General features: G+C 40.6%; 2 protein-coding genes across 3 annotated transcripts; both read right to left on the reverse strand.

Moving 5' to 3' along the window:
* Positions 1–1711: 1711 nt before the first annotated feature.
* On the reverse strand, positions 1712–5913 carry LOC307041069 (uncharacterized protein). 2 transcript variants are annotated; one of them, XR_013808674.1, is made up of 4 exons: positions 5409–5913; positions 3811–4086; positions 2928–3070; positions 1712–2886 (listed from the first exon to the last, which is right to left on the reverse strand). XR_013808674.1 is itself a non-coding variant. In XM_079684409.1 (3 exons), exons 1-3 carry the CDS (start codon positions 5602–5604, stop codon positions 2985–2987), a joined length of 558 nt encoding a protein of 185 aa, XP_079540535.1. In that variant the 5' UTR covers positions 5605–5913; the 3' UTR covers positions 1712–2984. The 2 variants fall into 2 exon arrangements, 1 of the variants encoding a protein (XP_079540535.1); XM_079684409.1 differs by having other exon boundaries at positions 1712–3070.
* Positions 5914–6052: 139 nt separating this feature from the next.
* Positions 6053–20898, reverse strand: LOC307041067 (CD276 antigen homolog). Its single transcript, XM_079684406.1, has 5 exons — positions 20144–20898; positions 17190–17534; positions 12282–12557; positions 11255–11395; positions 6053–8431 (listed from the first exon to the last, which is right to left on the reverse strand). Exons 1-5 carry the CDS (start codon positions 20211–20213, stop codon positions 8337–8339), a joined length of 927 nt encoding a protein of 308 aa, XP_079540532.1. The 5' UTR covers positions 20214–20898; the 3' UTR covers positions 6053–8336.
* Between the last annotated feature and the right edge of the window lie 1656 nt (positions 20899–22554).

Consider the following 22554-nt stretch of genomic DNA (forward strand, 5'->3'; position numbering starts at 1 on the left):
ACGTCGGGTCTGCATCGGTGAGAAGCTGTTGTGGTTTCAGGAACAATTGGATCCAGAAAAGACGGCGTTCAGCAAAAAGGATGCCTGTGACATTGTTGATAGATTTGAACTTGAGCAGATTGAGCTGGTGAACGGCATCAGAGGTCGACAGGGTCGTCTCCATGGCATCAGGGAAGCTGCCGTCAAACAGACCATGGAGCGAGAACGGGAGCAGTTTGAGGTCGGGTTTGAGACCCCAGACATCATAAATGCAAAAAATATGAAAACATTCAATGAGTGGACTGGTGACCTGAAGAAACCTCAGAATAACCAAAAACAAAGATATGTCTGCTCCAGGAAGCTAAGTAGCCTACCACAAAGACTGGTTTCCCTTAAAATAAGGGAGAAGAGAATAAACTGAACATTATTTAAGGATGACATACCACAGAGAACACACCATTTTTATTTTTCATAGCTCCTTTATTATTTATTGGTAATTTTTTGTTTGTTTCATACTAAAGCCAATTAGGGGCCAATGTGTAGGAGCCATTTTATGGGTGTTGTTGGTGTCTCAGTTTACCTTATTTATATGTATAGTGCAATATTATTTTTGAACACTTGGTGGCGGGGTTTAGCTGCGCCGGGTCGGGTGCATAAAAAGGGTCACAGGAAAGGACGAGGACAAAGGAGGAGGAGCATACCGATTCCACCAGCCTGGCAGATGCTTCTACCACGACCCTTTGACAAAGTATAACTAAACCTTGGTATCTAAAGCAATAAAACGTAATTCTAAACTGCAGCAAAAGACCATCTGTTTGTGTCTGCGTCTGGATCACTAAACCCTCCTGTGAATTAATGGCAAAGGATATAGAACATTGGAACAGTTAAAATTGCCATTACACTCTTCTTGGTCTATTTTGAAGTTTTAGGGGACTAATTTGGATTGGACAGATTGCTTTTTTTATTAGAAAAGTAATTGTCCACAGTAGAGATAATCATTTCCATTTTGTGCTCTCTATATCCAATGGTCGCAACACTTTGTCATGGTAGTCAAAATTAGCACAGAGAACAGATACGGCCACTTTCTGGAATAAACTGCCATTTTTGATCCTTAAAATAAGAGAAATGGACTGAGTATCTTCAATACCCCCAACTCCTAAACTGTGAAAAACGTTTTAAATATTGTCCACATACAATAAGCTATAATGCCATTCATTTTAAATAATGCAATGTAGGCTAATTGTGCAAATTACCCATCATATGCAAGTTAGCATCCAGCAGTTTCTATGCATTCAAAAGGTCCGGGTTCACACTGCTGGCAGCTAGACTATACAGTTCTCGTTACAAAGGCAGTAGTGCTTTTCTGAAATGTGTATCAGACAGAATATAAACAGCACCAACAAGAATAGTGTTTATGTTTTCTTTAGGGCAGATAATGTGGTCATCGTGCTTATATTTAAAAAACTTCCAGTTCAAACTTTACACAGTGTTTGACAAAGTGAGAATATTAAAAGGTAAAGGGTTTCAGCTGAAACTTTTAAAACTAAACCTGAATAATACACACAGGGCGAGGCTGGAGAGCGATATAAATGTAATGTAAATTAATCTTTGGCTTTTTTTTCATAACACAATGTTTGAGTCAAGACATGATGTACAGTGAAATAATGTTTAAGTATTCAACACATTCACGAGGCAGTAAGTCAATTACCAAATAAAGAATTACAAAACAAGATCATTTGCAAAAGAGTTCATTTTCAAAAGACAGATACACTTGGGAATTGTTCGCTAAACATCAGACACGTCCTTGTGATATTCAAAGCGGAAGATATCTGTTTTTACACGAACCCAGTAACAGTCTGTTCATTAAACTTCATCAGGATCATTTCTGACTGATTCAGTCTCTGCTTTATCATAGAAAGTGATGCATGTTTTTTAAAACACGTCAACTAACGTTACCTGAGTATCATCGGAAAATATTTCATAAAAAGGCACGTCAGCAAGAGTTTTTCCGTCAAACCCTTGCAAGTCTCAAGACAAAAGTTAAGTTAAAATATTTACGCTTAATTATAGACATATTTCTGATCAATATTAAAGTCCTTTTCACACAAGGCTCAGATGTATGTGTTATGCGAAGTGCGTTGCGGTGGAGATTTAATAGAACTCAGTGGTAGACAGCTTCCTTTAGCCTTCATTAGGCATATTTATTTATATCGTGGTAGGAGAGATGCGGTTGTGCTGCCGCTCAGCTCTCGATCCAAACAACATCTGAACGGAGAAGGTAGAGGCCACATGTAGTGCAAGGTATAGTCAGTGACGTCACGTCCTGGACGCACTGCAGACAACATTGCCCTCTGCAGGACACAATGAGCAAGGGCGCACATAATTGTACAACATTTAACATTATGTCCAATAATTTGCACAAAACATCATTAGTTTTTGCGTCATGTAGGTGAGACCTTTCCCGTGTTCTACCTCTGACGGTAACTCTCTCTCTCTCAGGGTTTCTCTGCTGCCTTCACACCTAGCTCAGATCTGAGAGAGATTCAATTCCTCGTCATCAGCTCGTTCAGAGGTAATCCTCTATGAACACATTTAATTGGAAGAGAAATATGCTATTGATTTATTTCAAAAGCTGTAATCTGCTGATATATATAAATAAATAAAAGACAAAATCTGCAACCTGAATCTTGTTAAATCTCTCACGCACGCTCGCATATTATTATTCTGATCTTCTGGTCCTGTGCTTGTCTCTGCAACGCTTCAGGTTCCTTGCCTTGAACACTAGGGGCTCTCTCTGTATACTTTACAGAATTACAATCACAGAACAAAGCTGTGTGGAAACAAAGGGTTAACGTTGGGTTCATAAAGAGAGTTTAATATTAAATCTTTGAGCCCATGCACCAGGAGCTACCCCTCAGAAAGGCTTTTGAAGGTCTGCACCAGCCGGCCTGAAACGTCCTCACACTCAACAAACTCAGACACACACCTTTACATCAGATGTAACGCTAACTCTTTTCGTCTGACCTCAGTGGCTCCTCTGAAGGAACTCTAACGGAGCCGTTTGTCTGGCTCTCTTTCTGCAGAGCAGAACCTGCGGCAGAGAAAATAAAAACATATAATATATATTACATAAAGTCAACTTTTATATAATTCAGAAATATTACTTATAACCCAAACCAAACATGTCCATGTTGGCAGTGTGTGTTAGTTACTGACTGAATGTTCTTCAGCAGGAATGAATGTGTGATTGACAGATGAACCCTGAGGACCATCAGACTCTCATCAGCAGTCTGACTGATACTTTTATTTATAATATATTCACTTCTCATTCAGCTAGTTCTCTATTTTCACTGCTGTAGATTAATCACACATTGTTTATTGTTTATACGTTTATTGTGGTTTGTGGTGTCTACGATGTCTGATGACTATGATCTACTTTAGTCTATTAGAACATAATGAAGCACATCTAAGAAGATAAAGAGTCAAGTCTCTGGACATATCTGATTAACACAGAATAAAAAATGAAATTGCATATTCAATAGAATTATATAAACGTACCTTAGTATTTCCCTGGGCTTCCCTACAAGCAATACCTTCTGAACTGCAATAAGAATTAAAGCTCCCGAAACAAATGAAACTATGCCAGCAATAACCACGGCCCCTGCTGCATGAGTCCTCACTTGCTCTCTGAAAGACATCACACTAAATATATAAATGTTACTCTACACGTTCAGGACACTGACAGAACAACATCACTCAAGGCATCTACTTCTTCTACAGCTAAATTACACATCAACATTTGAAATGACTTCATATATAAACTCATCTCACCACTGATGAACACATAGATCTGAGCAGAGACCCGATGCTTGATGTCCTCCTGAGAGACCACACAGAGGTAGTGGTCTGTCCTGGTCACATTAGCGTAGAGAGAGATGAAGACGTGGTCTTTCTCTGGGACTCGTTCCTCCTCAGCTTCCAGTCTGTTTCCATCTCTGCTCTGCCACTCTGCTTTAGTGTTTAGAGAAGCACCAGGAACCTCACACTGCAGAAGAGCCTGGTCTGAGGTGGCTGTGAGAATAGTGACGGACGGCTTTGGAGTGAAAGCTGTGAACAGGTAGAACATAAAAACTTATACAAAAACCGATCAATTGTAATAACAGGAACTATTCTCCCAAAGGGGATAGACAGTCTTGCGGTCAGGTCACACAGAGTGTAGGAGCCATTTACGTTAGTTGTTCTCGTCATTTGATTTAGTTTATATTTATCAAGCAATATCATTTTGAAGACTTGGTGGCAGGCCTTAGCTGCACAGGGTGTCTACACATGTTCATAGGTGACCAGAGGGAGACCTGCTTACCCCACGTGGCAGACGCTACAGCTACAAGCTAACAGCCATTGTTAAACAGCTTTAATAAACATCCAACTAAATTCCATTTGTACCTGTGTACTAATGGAATTTACCAATTTGAAGGTGTAATACTTCTTTGAGTAAGTTGTCAATATGTCTAGTTACTGATGGCTTTGTCTATGCTTACTTTGTAAAAGCAACATTTGATTTGATTGATCCTGTGTTTTGTTTTTCCTGATTGTTATTTTTGTGTTTATATTCTCTCCTTAAAATCATCTTTATCTGTGACAGTCAACAAAGTCTTGTGAAGGAGATGAATGGTTCAATGGCTCTCGTCTCCGGTCCTCACTGGTATGCCAAAGCAGAAGCACTTTAGGCAAATCTCAAACCCAGCTAAATACATTCAAGTGTTCACAGCGCAGTGTTTTTCTTTCAACTATATTGTGCAACCCTAAATGAGCAGGACTGCAGCTCACCAGAAGTGCAAGCCGAGCTTTGTTTATTTAAAAGTGAAGGTGCAATACAACAATATATTGTTGCTAAATCAATGAAAGATCCTGATAAATACTTGTCATGTTAATAATGTTATAATAATAATAAATAATCGTGATTATCATGTTGGCCATGACGGTGCACTCCAGTAACCAAATGGAGCTCATTGGGAATGATTAGGCTCCACTCAAATCATTCTTATTGGCTTTGTAATGTGAACTGAATATAGCACACACTGCTCAGAGACATCACCTGAGATTTCTCCTGATCGGTACGAGATCTGAAAGACTAATCCTTAATCTCTTGTCAGGTACTCCTTGCTTCCTCATGGTGTTTTACGCTCTTAAGGGAAAACATGAGCAGAGACACAAATTCTCACACAGGCCACATATAAAGGAGCTACATGTTTCCATTTGTATTTAGAAGGGCAGCCAAATGTATCGGATGCTTTTAGCGTCACGCTGATTTTTCCAACCATACCGTAACCATGGTTGCGCTTAGTCTTCAACTCTTAAGGGCCGTTCAAATGCTGCGTCTTTTATTGCCACAAAGATAAGACGCACGTAGGTCCAACAAAAGTACTCACCAGCATCGAGCTCAAAGTAGAATGTCTGAGGAGGCTGCGGATTCAGCTGTTGGCTGCCGTCGTCTTTCTGATGACGATGGAGGCGTTTCCGTGCCTCAGATCTGCGGGAAATGTGAGACGCGTCCTTCGAACGGCTCCCTCTGACCTGGAAGAACATCGTTGTTGTAGTAGATGCCGGTATCATACTTGAAAACATCGTGCAGAGTTTCTATTTATGGAAAACCCACAGGAGCAATTTGGGGTGAAGTGTCTCAGGGTCACAACGACATGCTGACTGCAGTGGGGTTTGAACCGGCTCCCTGATCCCAACCCCAACGCACTAGTCCACTGCGCCACAGCCTCCCCTAAACGGTGAGTTTACAGAGACATGTCATGTTCATTATTATACATGAAGTTTAGCATTCCATGAACGGAACAAATGAAATGAGATATAACACTTTGTTTCTAACTTGTTGTTAATAATGTCCCTCACTCTTTGTGTGGTCTCTGTAAGCTCTTTGGGCTGCATGTTGCATGAAAGGTATAAAGTGTATTATTATTAATGTGAGGGTTGCCATGTGTCTCAAAACGCTTAAATCTTTACACAGATCGTGCGAGTATGTCTTCAGAGTTTGGTTTTTACTACATTACTGAAAAACAGTCAATTACTTTAATGACAATGCTTTTATTGATGTACCGTGTTTTACCAAAATCAATTACATTAAATACATTTTTCTGTAGTCGTTAGTGAGACAGGTGTTGCATCGGAACAAACACAGAACAATAAAACATGAAACACACGTGCAGTCATATAACACAGGTACAGGGTTGAGTCATTCCTATTCAATGCTCTTAACAAAAGCAGAAGTGCATTTTGTCAAACTGACATTCTGTACAAACTTTGAAGTCCACTGAGACAGATGTAACATTTGTGATATTGGACTATATACATAAACATTGATTGATTGATTGATTTCTTAAATGGGCATCAGCCATTATTAACAGCAGCAACAACAGGTTCATTTTTGGCAGATAACACGCTCGGCATGTTGACATTATAATAAGTTCAGGAGCATTAGCTCAGAGTGTGAGAGTAAAGAAAAGAGAAACTGAGAATATTAAAAGACACATTTTTCATCTGAAACTTAAAGAAAGCCTCAATATTTCTCACTGAGGAGAGAAACTTGAGTTGCGGTGTAACGACATGATGTACAGTTAAATAATCCCCAGACATGTAAATATATATTAAATACATTCATTAGAACATCAGTCAAATAACACATCAAGAATGACAAAACAATTATAAAATGCAAAAGAGTTCATTTTCCCAAAACAGATTGTTAGGACATTTTGTCAAATCAACCCGGCACCACCTTGTGGAGGACGATCACTGCACACAAATAAAGATCATTTAAGAAAAATTAAAATATATATCTGTTTTTATACGAACCCTGTAACAGGCGGTTCATTCATCTTCACTTCATGAGGATCCTTTCTGATTGATTCAATGCTTGTCTTGTCATAGAAAGTGATGCATGTCTTTTTAAAACACGTCACCTCACAAAACATTTCACACAAATATATTCCATAAAAGGCACGTCTTTACTTTAGCAAGAGTTTATCCAGCAGATTCTACACGTCTCAAATCTAAAATAATCAAACTCTAACAAAACAAAAGTCAAACTCAAATATTTACAAGACACGTTATTTTTTAACAGGGAAAATGTAAGAGATAATTACGAGGAGATGTTAAACTGGAACAATAAGAGAGTTTAAAGTAAATCTACTTTCCCCTAAATGTAAGTGCTTGGGGAAACTCGATACTAACCCACAGAGAAGACTCTTAACTTTATTCATGTTTACAACAATCTCAGATCTGATCAAGTGCTTCTTCTCATCTAAAGTCACTCAAGGCTCAGATTGATGTCAAACCATCGACACGAGTATTCATTCAAACTGATTGAGTTCCAGTCAGCTCATTCAGACCGGTAATTCAAACATTTCATTTGTAATTTGAATAGCTGCAGCCTGATGGATATAACAAATATTTTTGTTTTAAAAAAAAACTAATTCCTAAACTTCTAACAGATACAACATAAACCGACCCTTCAGCCTCATATGAGCTCTCAGACACGTTCAAAATTAAACTGTCATCGCTGTGTGAGCTTGCTGCTGTGTGCCCCATCGTACGTTTACGTGCAGATGCTGGGATCCTGACAGTTCATTTCATTTCAAACCTTTATGTAGACAGATCGGTCCCTTGAGTTCATCAATCTCATTTACAAGGGAGACCTGCATCATTTAGTTCCACATGAAACATAAAACAACATACAAACAAACAACAGAGGATATCATATTTACATATTCAACATTTACAAATACCCAGAGTGTCAGAAAGCATTTCATTTAGACGTGCCTTAAATACATTCAGAGAAATAAAAATGCTCAATTTCAACTTTGCCTGTAGACTGTTCCAAGCAAGTGGAGCTGCGCACATAGAAGCTGTCTTCCCTAAGACAGTCCTTACTCTTGGCACATCTAACAAGACTATATCCTGCGATCGCAGACAATAGCTGCTTGCAACTTTCTGCTTTATAACGGTGCAGCTGGAGCGCTGTGCCCGCAACGACGTCACACATCATTTGGCGGGATTTGAAGAATCCCCGAGAGGATCCAGAAAATGGTCAACATGGAAGGGCAGATTATCAAAGTACAAATATCCAAAATCAGTTCAGTAACGTTTTCAAGGGGACAATATTTACTCAAATTGATGGGTTTGGATGATGGGGGAAACTCGTGTCACAGGCTCTTTAAAATATCTGATCCGATGCACCGGAGAGCAACCTAACCTAATTCTGACCTGACTCCTCAGAAAGGTTTCTGGAGGTCTGCACCCAGGTGAGGAGCGGCCTCAATGTCCTCTCACTCAGGAAACCCAGACACACACCTTTACTTCAGAAGTTGAGATAACAAACCTTGCTTTGAAAAATCTATAATCAAACCGCTCTCCATGTCGATCATATATTTTCCCTTCAGAGGAGTATCTGCAGCAGAGAGAATAAAAACATAGATTACATAAAGTCAACGCAGAAATATTATTTATAGCCAAACCAAACATGTCCATGTCGGCAGTGTGTGTTAGTTACTGACTGAACGTTCTTCAGCAGGAATGAATGTGTGATTGACAGATGAACCCTGAGGACCATCAGACTCTCATCAGCAGTCTGACTGATACTTTTATTTATACTATATTCACTTCTCATTCAGCTAGTTCTCTATTTTCACTGCTGTAGCGGCAATAACTCCCTGAGTACGCTGCTGAGAGGCTAAACAGTGCTCTTTGCTGTGACGCGTTCCGTGTAAGAGTCCGTAGTCCATGGTGTTTAATAAAACGAAAACAAACAATATACAACTCCAGACCTGATGGGAGCAAACTCACCCTCTTCCTACATCAAATCCTCCAAACCGGCATCCCCCAGGCGACTAAATACCAATAAACCACACCCACGTGAACACTGCCGGAAGTGATAAACAAGAAGAACTCAACGCGATGCTAACAGAAATACAAGATAATAATACAAATAATAAGTAAGGCAAAAACAAGCACTTTGGCTCCTAATTATTATATAACAATTTATAATAATTATTAGGGATGCACCGAATATTCGGCCACCGAAAATTATCGGCCGAAAATGGTTAAAAAGGCCCTTTCGGCTTTCGGCCGAAAGGGCCTCTAGCACCGAAAAAAATATCACCGAATGTCAGAGAACAGGGTTACGTTGATCTTACTCCGCATATTTGTCCGGGTGTTTTGATTTCAAGTGGTGGAGTAATCCCGAAGTGGTGAAAGTCTTTGCAGTTACACCCCCTCGAGAAATGTCAGCTGAACACGTTTTACAAATCGCAATCCGCGCCTCTCTCTCTGATATTTTTAAATATCTCCAAGCGGCAGACATGTTGGCTGTGAGCCAGCCGCGAGCATGGTCGCGCGCCGTGCTTGTCGCCGCGTTTTGATTACGTCATCACAACAACACGTTAGGTTACCAAACTTATAGGTGCATTTGTTGTTGTTGAAGGCCTGGCTGTTACAGTCTTTATTTACACTAGTTTGTTGTAGGCCTACTGGCCTAGATGTTTATTTTAAAGCACCTTGGCTTTGTTCTGAATGCACTTTGTTCTAGTTATCCTACAGAGAAAAGAAAATGCACTTGACTTGGAATGAATGTACTGTATGCATTCAAAAGAGCTGAATAAATGTTTTATGGACCCATAATAGTGATTATTATTTAAGTTAAGTTAAGTTTTGCCATAATCATGTATTTTTCCATAATCAGGTAGCTGAACAACATTGGTAAAAAATGTATACAATATATATAAATATATTTCTATTAATCATTTTCGGGCTTTCGGCCAACATTTTCCTATTTTCGGTTTCGGCCAAGAATTTCCCATTCGGTGCACCCCTAATAATTATTCAAATTACACACACACACACACACACACACACACACACACACACACACACACACACACACACACACACACACACACACACACACACACACACACACACACACACACACACACACACACACACACACACACACACACACACACACACACACACACACACACACACACACACACACACACACACACACACACACACACACACACACACACACACACACACACACACACACCTGTTTCTTCTGCTCTGAAATTGAATATATTTGTTACATATTAATATAATTTTAGATTTTTTGATTAGATTTTTTGATTTGTGAATGGGAGTAGTAGATGGAAAAATACCAAACACTAATTATTCAAAGTAAAGTATTTTATTTTATATACAGTAATACTAAGGAGGCATAGGCCTATATGATGATATAATGTTTGACATTATTGATATTAAAACAGTGATTTGTTTTCCATGTCATTCGTGTGTTATTTATTTGTAAGCTCCAAATCCAAATGTTTCCCTCAATGGCCTTTGTGCCCTGAAAAAATGTGTGACACCAAAGGCCAAATGGCCTTGCCCCTAAAATCACGAAATTCCAAGCCTGGTACTTGACCGAGGGGTCGGTTCAGAAAGCCACTATTTGTCTTCATCTCAATCCCAAGTACAAGTCATTTTGTCCTTCTCCAGTCGAATGTGATTGGTCCTTCCAATAGTTCTGCAGATTTTAAGACTGGATCCCGGAACCGCTGATTTCCCCTGGAAAGTCTCTGGATGTCTCTGCCACCTTCAGGGTAGTGCATCTTAAATTGATGTTTCCACAGCATATCCACTTTCACTAACGATGTCCTGCTAGCACCCATCACTGACTGAGAGTTAGCAGTCCTCCTCACCGGCCCCAGTAAGGCCACTTGGAAGCAAAGAGGCTGGTTCTTTTCTGTACATCTTAGTTTCCTTTGTTTCTATGTCGTATTTAATTTGTCCAGCTTTCATGGTTGCAAATTTGCTTTCTATTGGGTGAGGTTGTGCCTCGAGTGTTACGGTAGATGTGATGATTTCAGTCAGCTCTGTCCTTGGTTGTTATTGTTGATGGTTTTAGATGAGCTACACTGAGCTCTGGAATGATTGGTCAGATGTATATAACTTGTGGCTGGGGTAAAAAGGATCTGTGTTGATATGAAGGCTTTTCTTTTCCTTAAATATGACTGCTTGCCATCAGATCCTGTGGTACAGCTACTACATCACACATTCAGTCGTATGGTATCATCGTTTATATATTGATGTTTGTGGGGTCAATAAATCAACCTGATGTAAACACTAACACAATGAAGCACATCTGAGAAGAGACAGAGACAACACTCTGTTGTCTGCAAATTAGAAATAAATACAAATGATGTTTTGAACTCACCGTTATTGTGGAGTATTTTGATGCGCCTTGCCAATATACACAAAGACAGAGCTGCAGCAAGAATTAAACTCAATGAAAGGATGGGAATGATTCCAACCATAAGCATGACTCCTGTGCTGGAGGAGTCCTCACTCACTTTCTCTGAAAAACATCATAAACAAATATAAATGTAACTTTACATGTTCAGGACTGACAGCACAACATCACTAAGGACATCTACCGTCATTTCCGGACTATAAGGCGCACCTGAATATAAGCCGCAGCAGCTAAATTGAATGATGTGTACATATATAAGCCGCACTGGACTATAAGCCGCAGGTGTTTTAATGTTTCATTACCATATGTAAGGGTTCGTGCACAGAGGGGATTGTCGGGAAAGAGATGGCTGTTTGAGGAAGCTCCCATTTATTAACATTTCAACAAACAAGTTGCATATTTGCATAACGTATTCAAGTGTTAGCATTTAGTGCAATAGTAGCTACAGAACATGTGCTGTGTAAACTGTACTGTATCACATAGCGTTTCAGACACACACACTTTTCATCTTTCAAACTTAAACGGTGCGCTCCCAGCGCACGTACCGGCAGTGATCTACAGCAGCGGTTTTCAACCAGTGGTACGGGGACAAACTGTCTCGCTCTCGTAATGTCTGTCTGTCTTGCTCTCGTTCTGTCTCTCGTACCACTCTCGGTTCCACTTTTACTTTTGCGCGCTACCTGTCTCACTCTTTTCCGGCCTCCAGCTTTTCCTGCTGGAGCCCGCCGCTTAAAGGTGGGGGGCGCGGACCGGCCATAGAGCCCATAGAGTTAAAGGTGTTGGACTGTAACCTGTAAAATCCATAGATTTAGGAGGTCCCCTAGTGGCCGTTAGCTGTACAAATCCATAGATTAGCCGCACCGTTATAGAAACCGCAGCGTCGAAAAATGGGAAAAAAGGCGCGGCTTATAGTCCGAAAATTACGGTACATCTTCTGAAGCTAAATTACACATGAAGATTTGAAATCAAGATATATCCAAACTCATCTCACCGTTGATGAACACATAGATCTCAGCAGAGGCCCGATGCTTGATGTCCTCCTGAGAGACCACACAGAGGTAGTGGTCTGTCCTGGTCACCTTAACGCTGAGAGAGATGAAGACGTGGTCTTCCTCTGGGACTCGTTGCTCCTCAGCTTCCAGTCTGTTTCCATCTCTGCTCTGCCACTCTGCTTTAGTGTTTAGAGAAGCACCGGGAACCTCACACTGCAGATAAGACCAGTCTGAGGTGGCTGTGAGAATTGTGACGGACGGCTTTGGAGCTGCAGCTGCAGGTTGAAAAATAAATACAAATGATGCCATTGCTAAGTTAGACAAATAGCAGATTATACCATGGCAGTGAAAAGGTAAAGACAGTTGAGGAGTTAGCACAAGCTACATGTGCTGCTGGAGACCAATGGACATCTTTAAGAACCATCACTACCTGTCTGTAACAACACACCTGATCCAAGAATACTGTCCTGCTCAGGTGAAAACAGAGTAAAGGTACTTTGCCGAATCAAGCACCAACGTCCTGTAGGCCACCACATAGCCCCTCTCAGTATGCTTACCCTCAATGTATCGTAGATACAAATGTAGACAAACAAGTGCGCAAGTGTATACATATACGTATATCAGTATGTAGTGTCTCTACTTTAAAGAGTCCTCTCCTGCTGATGTTCAGGTGTATATCAGTATGTAGTGTCTCTACTTTAAAGAGTCCTCTCCTGCTGATGTTCAGGTGTATATCAGTATGTAGTGTCTCTACTTTAAAGAGTCCTCTCCTGCTGATGTTCAGGTGTATATCAGTATGTAGTGTCTCTACTTTAAAGAGTCCTCTCCTGCTGATGTTCAGGTGTATATCAGTATGTAGTGTCTCTACTTTAAAGAGTCCTCTCCTGCTGATGGTCAGGTGTATATCAGTATGTAGAGTCTCTACTTTAAAGAGTCCTCTCCTGCTGATGTTCAGGTGTATATCAGTATGTAGAGTCTCTACTTTAAAGAGTCCTCTCCTGCTGATGTTCAGGTGTATATCAGTATGTAGTGTCTCTACTTTAAAGAGTCCTCTCCTGCTGATGTTCAGGTGTATCGCAGTATGTAGTGTCTCTACTTTAAAGAGTCCTCTCCTGCTGATGTTCAGGTGTATATCAGTATGTAGTGTCTCTACTTTAAAGAGTCCTCTCCTGCTGATGTTCAGGTGTATATCAGTATGTAGTGTCTCTACTTTAAAGAGTCCTCTCCTGCTGATGTTCAGGTGTATATCAGTATGTAGTGTCTCTACTTTAAAGAGTCCTCTCCTGCTGATGTTCAGGTGTATATCAGTATGTAGTGTCTCTACTTTAAAGAGTCCTGATGTTCAGGTGTATATCAGTATGTAGTTCCTCCTCCAGGACTGACTTTCTTTCATTCAAAGTAATCTGCTTCAGCGTCCCTGCCGATGGATCCTGGTAATAAAGCATCTCTACCTACTGGTAAAACCACTGTGAGAAGATAAAGCACATTTTGATCATTATTCTATTCAGGACTTAAAGGATCAAGATAAATGTGAATAAAAGCAATTTGTGTCCCTCATTTCCATTTAGCAAAGCTCGACTAACTTCAAATACAACTTATTTTATTTCAATTTAAAGTATTGACAAAATATTTAACCAATCACGTTCAGTATCTCTGAAATCAGTAAATGCCCCCGAACAAAATGAACCAATCAGCATCTTTCTACGAACTAAAGTGACGTCTTTAACGCAACCAGCCAATCACAGGCCAGCTCCTTGACGTGGGCTATGTAATTATTGACAGCTACTTTCATCCGATATTAAGCCAGCATTCTAAAAACAGGGTGAGCTTGTAGCCAATTAAATCACCTGCTTGACCATATATGGAAGTGAATGTATCTGGACTCTATGTGGCGCTGGGGAGACCCACATAACAGAGAAACTTTATTTATATGTTCATGGAGGCAGGATTTAATTATTATAAAATATATAAATATTTATTACAATTTTAAGAACATAATTTTACGGTCGGATCTAACACTTAGGGACACTTTTTCATAATTACAAAGAGATTTGTTATAATTATTTGGTAACTTGAAATAAGTTTTAGAGAGCTATAGAGTCCTCTGCTGGACGTGATCTGTACTGCACTTTATAAAATAGCTCAGATATACTCAATCAACTTAACATTTTGTTTAGACATGAAAGACAAGTTAAGGTAGATCTCCAGTAAAGTTCAGCCCGATGGCCTTTATGACTGAATCAATGTATTTTAAATATGAAATGAAAGGAGAATAACAACAGATGTCTTCCATTAAAACCAAGGAGCTGATTGTGGATTACAGGAAGCAGCAGAGAGAGGGACACGCCCCCATCGCCATCAATGGGACTACGGTGGAGAGAGTCAGCAGCTTCAGGTTCCTCGGTGTCCACATCACTGAGGACCTGACATGGACTCCTCACTGAGGACCTGACATGGACTCATCACTGAGGACCTGACATGGACTCTTCACTGAGGACCTGACATGGACTCATCACTGAGGACCTGACATGGACTCATCACTGAGGACCTGACATGGAGTCATCACTGAGGACCTGACATGGACTCATCACTGAGGACCTGACATGGACTCATCACTGAGGACCTGACATGGACTCTTCACTGAGGACCTGACATGGACTCATCACTGAGGACCTGACATGGACTCATCACTGAGGACCTGACATGGAGTCATCACTGAGGACCTGACATGGAGTCATCACTGAGGACCTGACATGGACACATCACTGAGGACCTGACATGGACTCATCACTGAGGACCTGACATGGACTCATCACTGAGGACCTGACATGGACTCATCACTGAGGACCTGACATGGACACATCACTGAGGACCTGACATGGACTATCACTGAGGACCTGACATGGACACATCACTGAGGACCTGACATGGACTCATCACTGAGGACCTGACATGGACTCATCACTGAGGACCTGACATGGACTCATCACTGAGAACCTGACATGGACTCATCACTGAGGACCTGACATGGACTCTTCACTGAGGACCTGACATGGACTCATCACTGAGGACCTGACATGGACTCTTCACTGAGGACCTGACATGGACTCTTCACACCACCACCAAGAAAGCTTGACAGCGGCTCTTCTTCCTCTGCAGGCTGAGGAGGTTCAACATGGACTCCAGGATACTCTGCAACTTCTACAGGTGCTCCATAGAGAGGATCCTGACCTTCAGGTGCTCCATAGAGAGCATCCTGACCTTCTACAGGTGCTCCATAGAGAGCATCCTGACCTTCTACAGGTGCTCCATAGAGAGCATCCTGACCTTCTACAGGTGCTCCATAGAGAGCATCCTGACTGGCTGCATCACGGCCTGGTAAGGCAGCTGCACCGCCCTCAATCGTAAGGCTTTACAGAGGGAGGGTGGTGAAAACTGCACAGAACATCACCAGGACGGAGCTGCCATCCATGGAGGACCTGTCCTCCCAGCGGCTCAGGAAGAAAGCCCTCAGGATTATAAAAGACCCCATCACCCCAGCCACAAACTGTTCAGTCTGCTGCCGTCTGGCAGGCGGTACCGCAGCATCCTGACTGAAACCACCAGACTCAGAGACAGCTTCATCCCACAGGCAATAAGACTATTAAACACCTGAACTGTTGAAACAACATCCATAACATTCATCTGGCTGCTACTTAAAAATGATTTATCTATTTACCTAATATATCATATTTCAATAACTTGCATATAGACTCTTAATGCACTATTTCACTATTTTAAACTATTTTTCTTCTTGTATTTACTATTTACTTGGACTATATTTTTCTGTTTATCTGTGCTTGTGTTGCTCTGTTGGAGAAGCCTGTGACACAAGATTTTCATCGGCATAACTAAACTGTAGCTATGTTCGTTTGACAAATAAAGAAACGTGAACCTTGAAGTCCTTCAATGCATATCCTGTGTTTGTGCTACAAGGAAGACTAACACAGGACATGAAACCTTAGGGATTACCTTACAGTGAAGCACTGGATATATTTCAATGTTTCAAGCTCTTGGAAATAATAAGAGGTTCAAATTGGTGCATATAAAGAGGGATACATGTGCATAGCTGTGATAAGCCTCAAGAGGTTAAAGGTGACCTATCATGCAAAATGCACTTTTGTACGTCTTTTCTACATGAACATGTTTCCCCGGTGAAAACCTCTCTATTTTCCTCCATACCCAAATCTCTTAAAAAGGGGCTGCAACGGATCTGATACAGACTGATCCAGATTTGAACACTTCTATGACGTCACAGAAGTGGCACCACGGCTATTGGGCCAACTCCACCAATCAGGAGGAGACAGCCACGGACATTGCCGTTGGAAAGCGCTGGAGACGCTGTAGTGCATATGCCAGGCCTGTAGATGGTGCTGTTCTCACAGAATCAGCCCATGATACAAAGACAGTGTTAAATTGAGCGAAATGAGGAATGGCTAAAATGCATGATCTGTTTGGTATTTTGAAAAATAAAAAGTATAAATATGCCTTCTATAGGTATGGTCCTAAACTATATTATAATATAGCATGATAGGTCCACTTTAATGTAAAAGCTGAAAGGCCAAAAAAACAGGAGTGTGTTACATTACTTGGATGATATTATCAGCTTTCCATAAACTTGTTGTACAACAAATTTGTTTACCATCTTAAACTTAGGCTTAAAAATAGTTAACATTTTGGGATATTCAGTTTCTGCTGTACAGTAAAATTAGAATAATTGTATTGTTATTATGATGTGTATTAACAGGGACAGAGCAGATGAACCCAGTCATATAGGAAGATTAATGCTGCAGATTTAATGAACACGAGACTTGTTTATATCTATATATAAGTAGGCTTATTTACAACTGCTTTATGAGAATACTCACCAACAACGAGCTCAATGAAGTATTCTTGAAGAGGCTGCAGATGGGGGAAAAAACAGGTGTAACTTCCACTGTCGACCACCTTCGTCTCTCTGAGGACGATGGAGGCGTTTCCGTGCTTCAGTTCATTTTGGAAATGTGAGACTCGTCCTTTGAACTGCTCACTCTGACCTACTTTAACACCATCATATTGAACAGCAGAATCGTAAATGAAGACTTGGTGCTGAGTTTCTCCTCCCTGACCGACCTTCTTCCAGTCAAACAGTTTATCTTGGAGGTTTTCTCTGGTGCTGGGGGAGCAGGGTAAAATAACATCTGTCCCTTCTGTGGCGATCACTTCGATGACAGCTGGAAGATAGAGACATGTGTTACTCAGTGTTCACCTGCAGAGGCTTCAGGGTGGAGAGAGAGTCAGATACACGTTTAAATTAGGGGTCGACCGATTATCGGCCTGGCCGCATTTTACAGATTATCGGTATCGGCATTTTTTTAAATCAAATTGCCGATACAATTTTGGCTCTCATTTCTCTGGCTGCAGTCACCACTGTTCACGAGCGATGTCCCGCCCACAGCGCTATCTTATAGGCTATTAATGAAGTGTCAATCAACACTGAAGATTTTCCGGGCTGCAGCCAGCCAGAGAGGCGGGACCTTCTCAGATTACAGGCAGGTGCGAACAACGCAGACACAGAGGCAAGCAGCAGCAGTGAGCGGTGTTTCGAAGGTAAATCAGTTGAAAGCCGAAGTTCAATAAACATCCCAATCCCCTATGCTGAAGTTGCAAAAACACCACGATCTTATGATCCAATTCTATCAGTTTCTCAGTTATAAAGGGACCGGGGGGGGAACTGGGACGCGCTGGGACGACTGGGACGGCTGCTAGTGGAGCCTCGCAGCAACTCTGCTTTCTGCACCACAATCTGGTGCTGCTGAATTGGGACTACGAAATGAGTGAGACTCAAATATCAGAAGTTCAGAACAAGTTTTAGTCGTTTTATTTTAACTTCATTTACTTTACTCAGGGTCACAGAGAGGAAACCAGTGTTAAGATGTTGAAAAGTTCATTAAACATAAAAAGGCATTTTAAAGAAGTTATTCTACATTTTGACAGCAAGACTTTCTGATTTTGCTATAAATGTATATCGGTCTCCTTGATTACTAATAATTGGTATCGGCCTTGAAAAAGCCATATCGGTCGACCCCTTACATGAGCCAAAACACTCAGAAACACCCGTTTATGAGCTGAGAGTTGTAATCATAAGTGGTCATTACTGGACACCCTGTCCTCACTGTGCAGCTCCTTCAGCGACAGGCTGCTGCACCCCCGCTGTCTGACGGAGAGATACCACAGGTCCTTCCTTCCTGCAGTGTTCAGACCAGCCCTGAGTAGACCCCCGCCCCCCCACACACACAACAACACAGACTATAACACCCCTTGCTTTTAAATACCAACCAACTATGTGCAGTATATATGTATGCCTTTAATAACTGCAATACCTGGCTGCTAAATCCTAAGAACTGTTAGAGGATGTGTATTTTGTAAAAAAAATGAAAATGTATTTAATACCTTCAGTTACTTCTCAGATGTGGATGAATGATGTGAAATATAATCAAGTGTTAAATCAGACTTTAGTTCCACCTGGAGTAAATCCACCAGCTACCCTGCAGTATACAAAGTCATTCAGACTAGCTGCACCTTTACCAGCTTTGAGAACACTTTCATGATCAATCATTATAAAACATATCATATCTATTATTCTGAAATGGACCAATCTGCACAACGACTACTTTTACTGTCGCTACTTTCACTATATTTTGATGAGAATACTTTTCTACTTTTACTTGAGGAACATTTTGAATGCAGGACTTTTACTGTAACAGAGTATTCCTACACTCTGGTACTTCTACTTTTACTCAAGTACAAGATCTGAGTACTTCTACTTTTACTCAAGTACAAGATCTGAGTACTTCTACTTTTACTCAAGAACAAGATCTGAGTACTTCTAATTTTTACTCAAGTACAATATCTGAGTACTTCTACTTTTACTCGAGAACAAGATCTGAGTACTTCTACTTTTACTCAAGTACAAGATCTGAGTACTTCTACTCAAGTACAAGATCTGAGTACTTCTACTTTTACTCAAGTAAACGATCTGAGTACTTCTCTTTCTCTGGCTTGAACTCTAAAGGATTTGGATGAGTGTTGAACTCCCTAGCTTGTACGAATTTATATTTGTACATGACAATTGTTGGTTTTAAATACATTTACTTCTCTATTTTATTAAAGTACAAGATCTGAGTACTTCTCTATTTTTATTGAAGTACAACATTTGAGTACTTCTCTATTTGTATTAAAGTACAACATTTGAGTACTTCGCCCACCTCTGGTTATTGATAATCATTAATAAATACTGATTTTATAATGCAGCATTATGTCCCTCCATTAACCACAGGAGTGTTCAACAGCAGAGCCGCCATCTTAGCAGCTGCTGTTGTTTTAACATGACGGGAGAGATCGAAACTTAAAACCTTCTTTACATATTATGCTGTAAAGCCACCACAACATAATCACAACTCCTCTATACAATAAAACCAAGCCTGAAATGTAGATTAAATAACTTTAACAACACGTTTCTATTTCAATTAAATAGTTTCCCAAACTGTGATCAATAAATGATCAGTTATGAATTATTTAAAGTTAGCCAATATGATAACATCCAATTATATGAATCTGAACTAATGTATAAGATCATATTAATGTATAAGAGGGACGTCAACACTTAGCTGTAATTATTGTGCTTTAAACAATGAAGCTTTTTAAGTCTGAATCTTGAATCTTTAGCTAGGGGCTATGCTAGTTAGCTAACGTTAGCCTCACTTGACTGAAACCAATGCATTCTGGTGCTAACGTTAGCATTAGCTTTAGCATAGCAAAGCAGTTGAGAGCAGCTTCTTACCGTACTCCTGTCCCAGTGTAACGCCAGATGTCAGCAAGAAGAGAAACTGAAGAAGACTGACATCAAACATTGTTACCCTCTGGAACAACAACTAGTTTACAGAGAGTACACTTAGCTCCCTGTGAATAACTATATTTGAAGTTGAATGTCAGAAATATGCATAAATAAACTCAGTGTCTCCGTTAGGTTAGTTCCTGTTTCGATGCGGATAAGGGAGCCTGGTGGCGCCGGGGAACTCATGAAGATGTGTCAGGGGGGTGTAATTTGAGGAGCCATCGTCGAATAACCAGGAAATACACATTTCGATCGCTTCTTCTGTCATTTACATTAATCTTTTGGTATATTTGGCTGGATAGGAACACTTTGATGCACATTCAGTACCAGTGTGTGAGGTTGTGGTTGCGATAACGATATACGGACGCGTACAGCGAGGACTACAAAATGACAAGGCAGGGCTGCCAACACTCAGGCATTGAGCGTGAGTCACGCAATTAACCCATCTCTCACGCAGACACGCCACACTTGCCTTTCCTCATGCTAAGTTTTCGTCCAAAATAAATGTATAGAAATATACAAATAAAGTGAAGGAACAGCAAACCGAGCGGTCTACGAAATGAGACGGTCTTCTGGCTTAGTTCAGTAAAGTTGGAACGATATTGGGAGATTCTGATTTCACGGGTCAATAACTCATGAACAAAACGTTATTCAGACACAAATGACGTCTTCTAAGTACCGTGGTAAGGTTGACAACGAACTACAATAACATTTTGATCAACACAAAAAAGCCAATACGCGCCGTCCTCAGAGCTGGACACATTACATTGGTCTCTATCTGCAGCCGGGTGCTCAGGGACCGTCTGCAAAGTGCAACTCCCAAAAAAGAGAATACAATAATATTCAATCACTATTATACAGCTTATTACTGCCAAACTCACTACACACATCAATTGTCTCCTGTGTGTCATACTACAGCAAGGAGTTTGGAAGAATATGCTTTTGAATAATTTTGGGGAATATTTTAAATCTTCAATAAATATGGCATCATTTTAAATAACTTTAATATTATGACGTAGGCCTATATACCTAACTCAATATTTGCATTGTTGTTGTTAGCATTGTTAGGCGGAGTGCGTTGCGGTGGAGATTGAATAGAACTCAGTAGTAGCAGCTTTCTTTAGCCTTCATTAGGCATATTTATTTATATCGTGGTAGGAGAGATGCGGTTGTGCTGCCCATAGACATATAAAGAGTAATATTATAATATAATTATATATATATATATGTAATTATAATGAAAGCGGCTAATATCTCATGACTCTGAGCTGGCCCTCTGTGAATGTAGAGAGGGACCAACAAGCCCTCCCGTCTTCACAGTAACTCGCAGAGATGGCATTTAACCCTTCACATTCCAACAGAAATTGAACAGGCAGATTCGAAGGATTTATTTCTTTGGAAATGTTATTTTAAATACAATTAAATCAAGTTATTTTGGTGAAACTAATGAAAAATGTAACAACAACAAAAATATTTTTAAGAAAAAGTTTTTTTTGTAATGTTTTCAAATATTATTTTTTAGAATATCTTAGGCTTAGGCCCTCACAGAGGGCCTAGGGGGCCCTGACGGCTCGACACTGGTATAAAGAGAAGACTTGTTAGTGGATGCAACGTAAAAAATGGCCGGAGCAGGAACACCCCAGCAGATTTTATTCGATGGAACAGAAGATAAGTATGATCTGTGGGAGACGAGATTCCTTAGCCTTTTGCACATTTTGAAGCTAAAAGACACTATTTTGCGAGTGCCCACGGGTGAAGCCGCATTAGCTGCAGATCCAGAAAAAAATGAAGACTGTTATGCACAGTTAGTGAATGCCCTGGATGATAAGAGCCTGTCATTGATAAGACATGATGCCGCCGAGGATGGAAGGAAAGCCCTGAAATTATTGAAGGAGCACTATTCAGGAAAAAGCAAGCCAAGGATTCTAAACCTGTATACATCATTAACCACCATACAAATGGCAGACAATGAAACTGTTACTGATTACATGATAAGGGCTGAGAATATAATTGCAGCTCTACGTGATGCAGGAGAGAACATGAGTGATGGGCTGCTTGTAGCCACCATTTTGAATGGACTGCCAGATTCATTCAGGCCACTGGCTGTCCATGTAACACAGAACGATGACGATGTTACATTTAAAGACTTCAAGAGAAGACTGAGGGTCTATGCAGAATCTGAGAAGATGAGGACGACTGGATCTATGGACAGTGTGATGAAGACTAACACAAGGCAAAGTAGATAAGGCACCAAGACACATAGGAAGAATGTAGAAGCCACTCTGACTTCAGTGACTTGTTACAAGTGTGGAGAAAAAGGACACATTAGAAGCAAGTGCACCCAGAAAGTGTGGTGC

Source organism: Notothenia rossii (assembly GCF_949606895.1).
Source record: "Notothenia rossii genome assembly, chromosome: 5".
In the NCBI taxonomy this organism is placed as follows: Eukaryota; Metazoa; Chordata; class Actinopteri; order Perciformes; family Nototheniidae; genus Notothenia; species Notothenia rossii.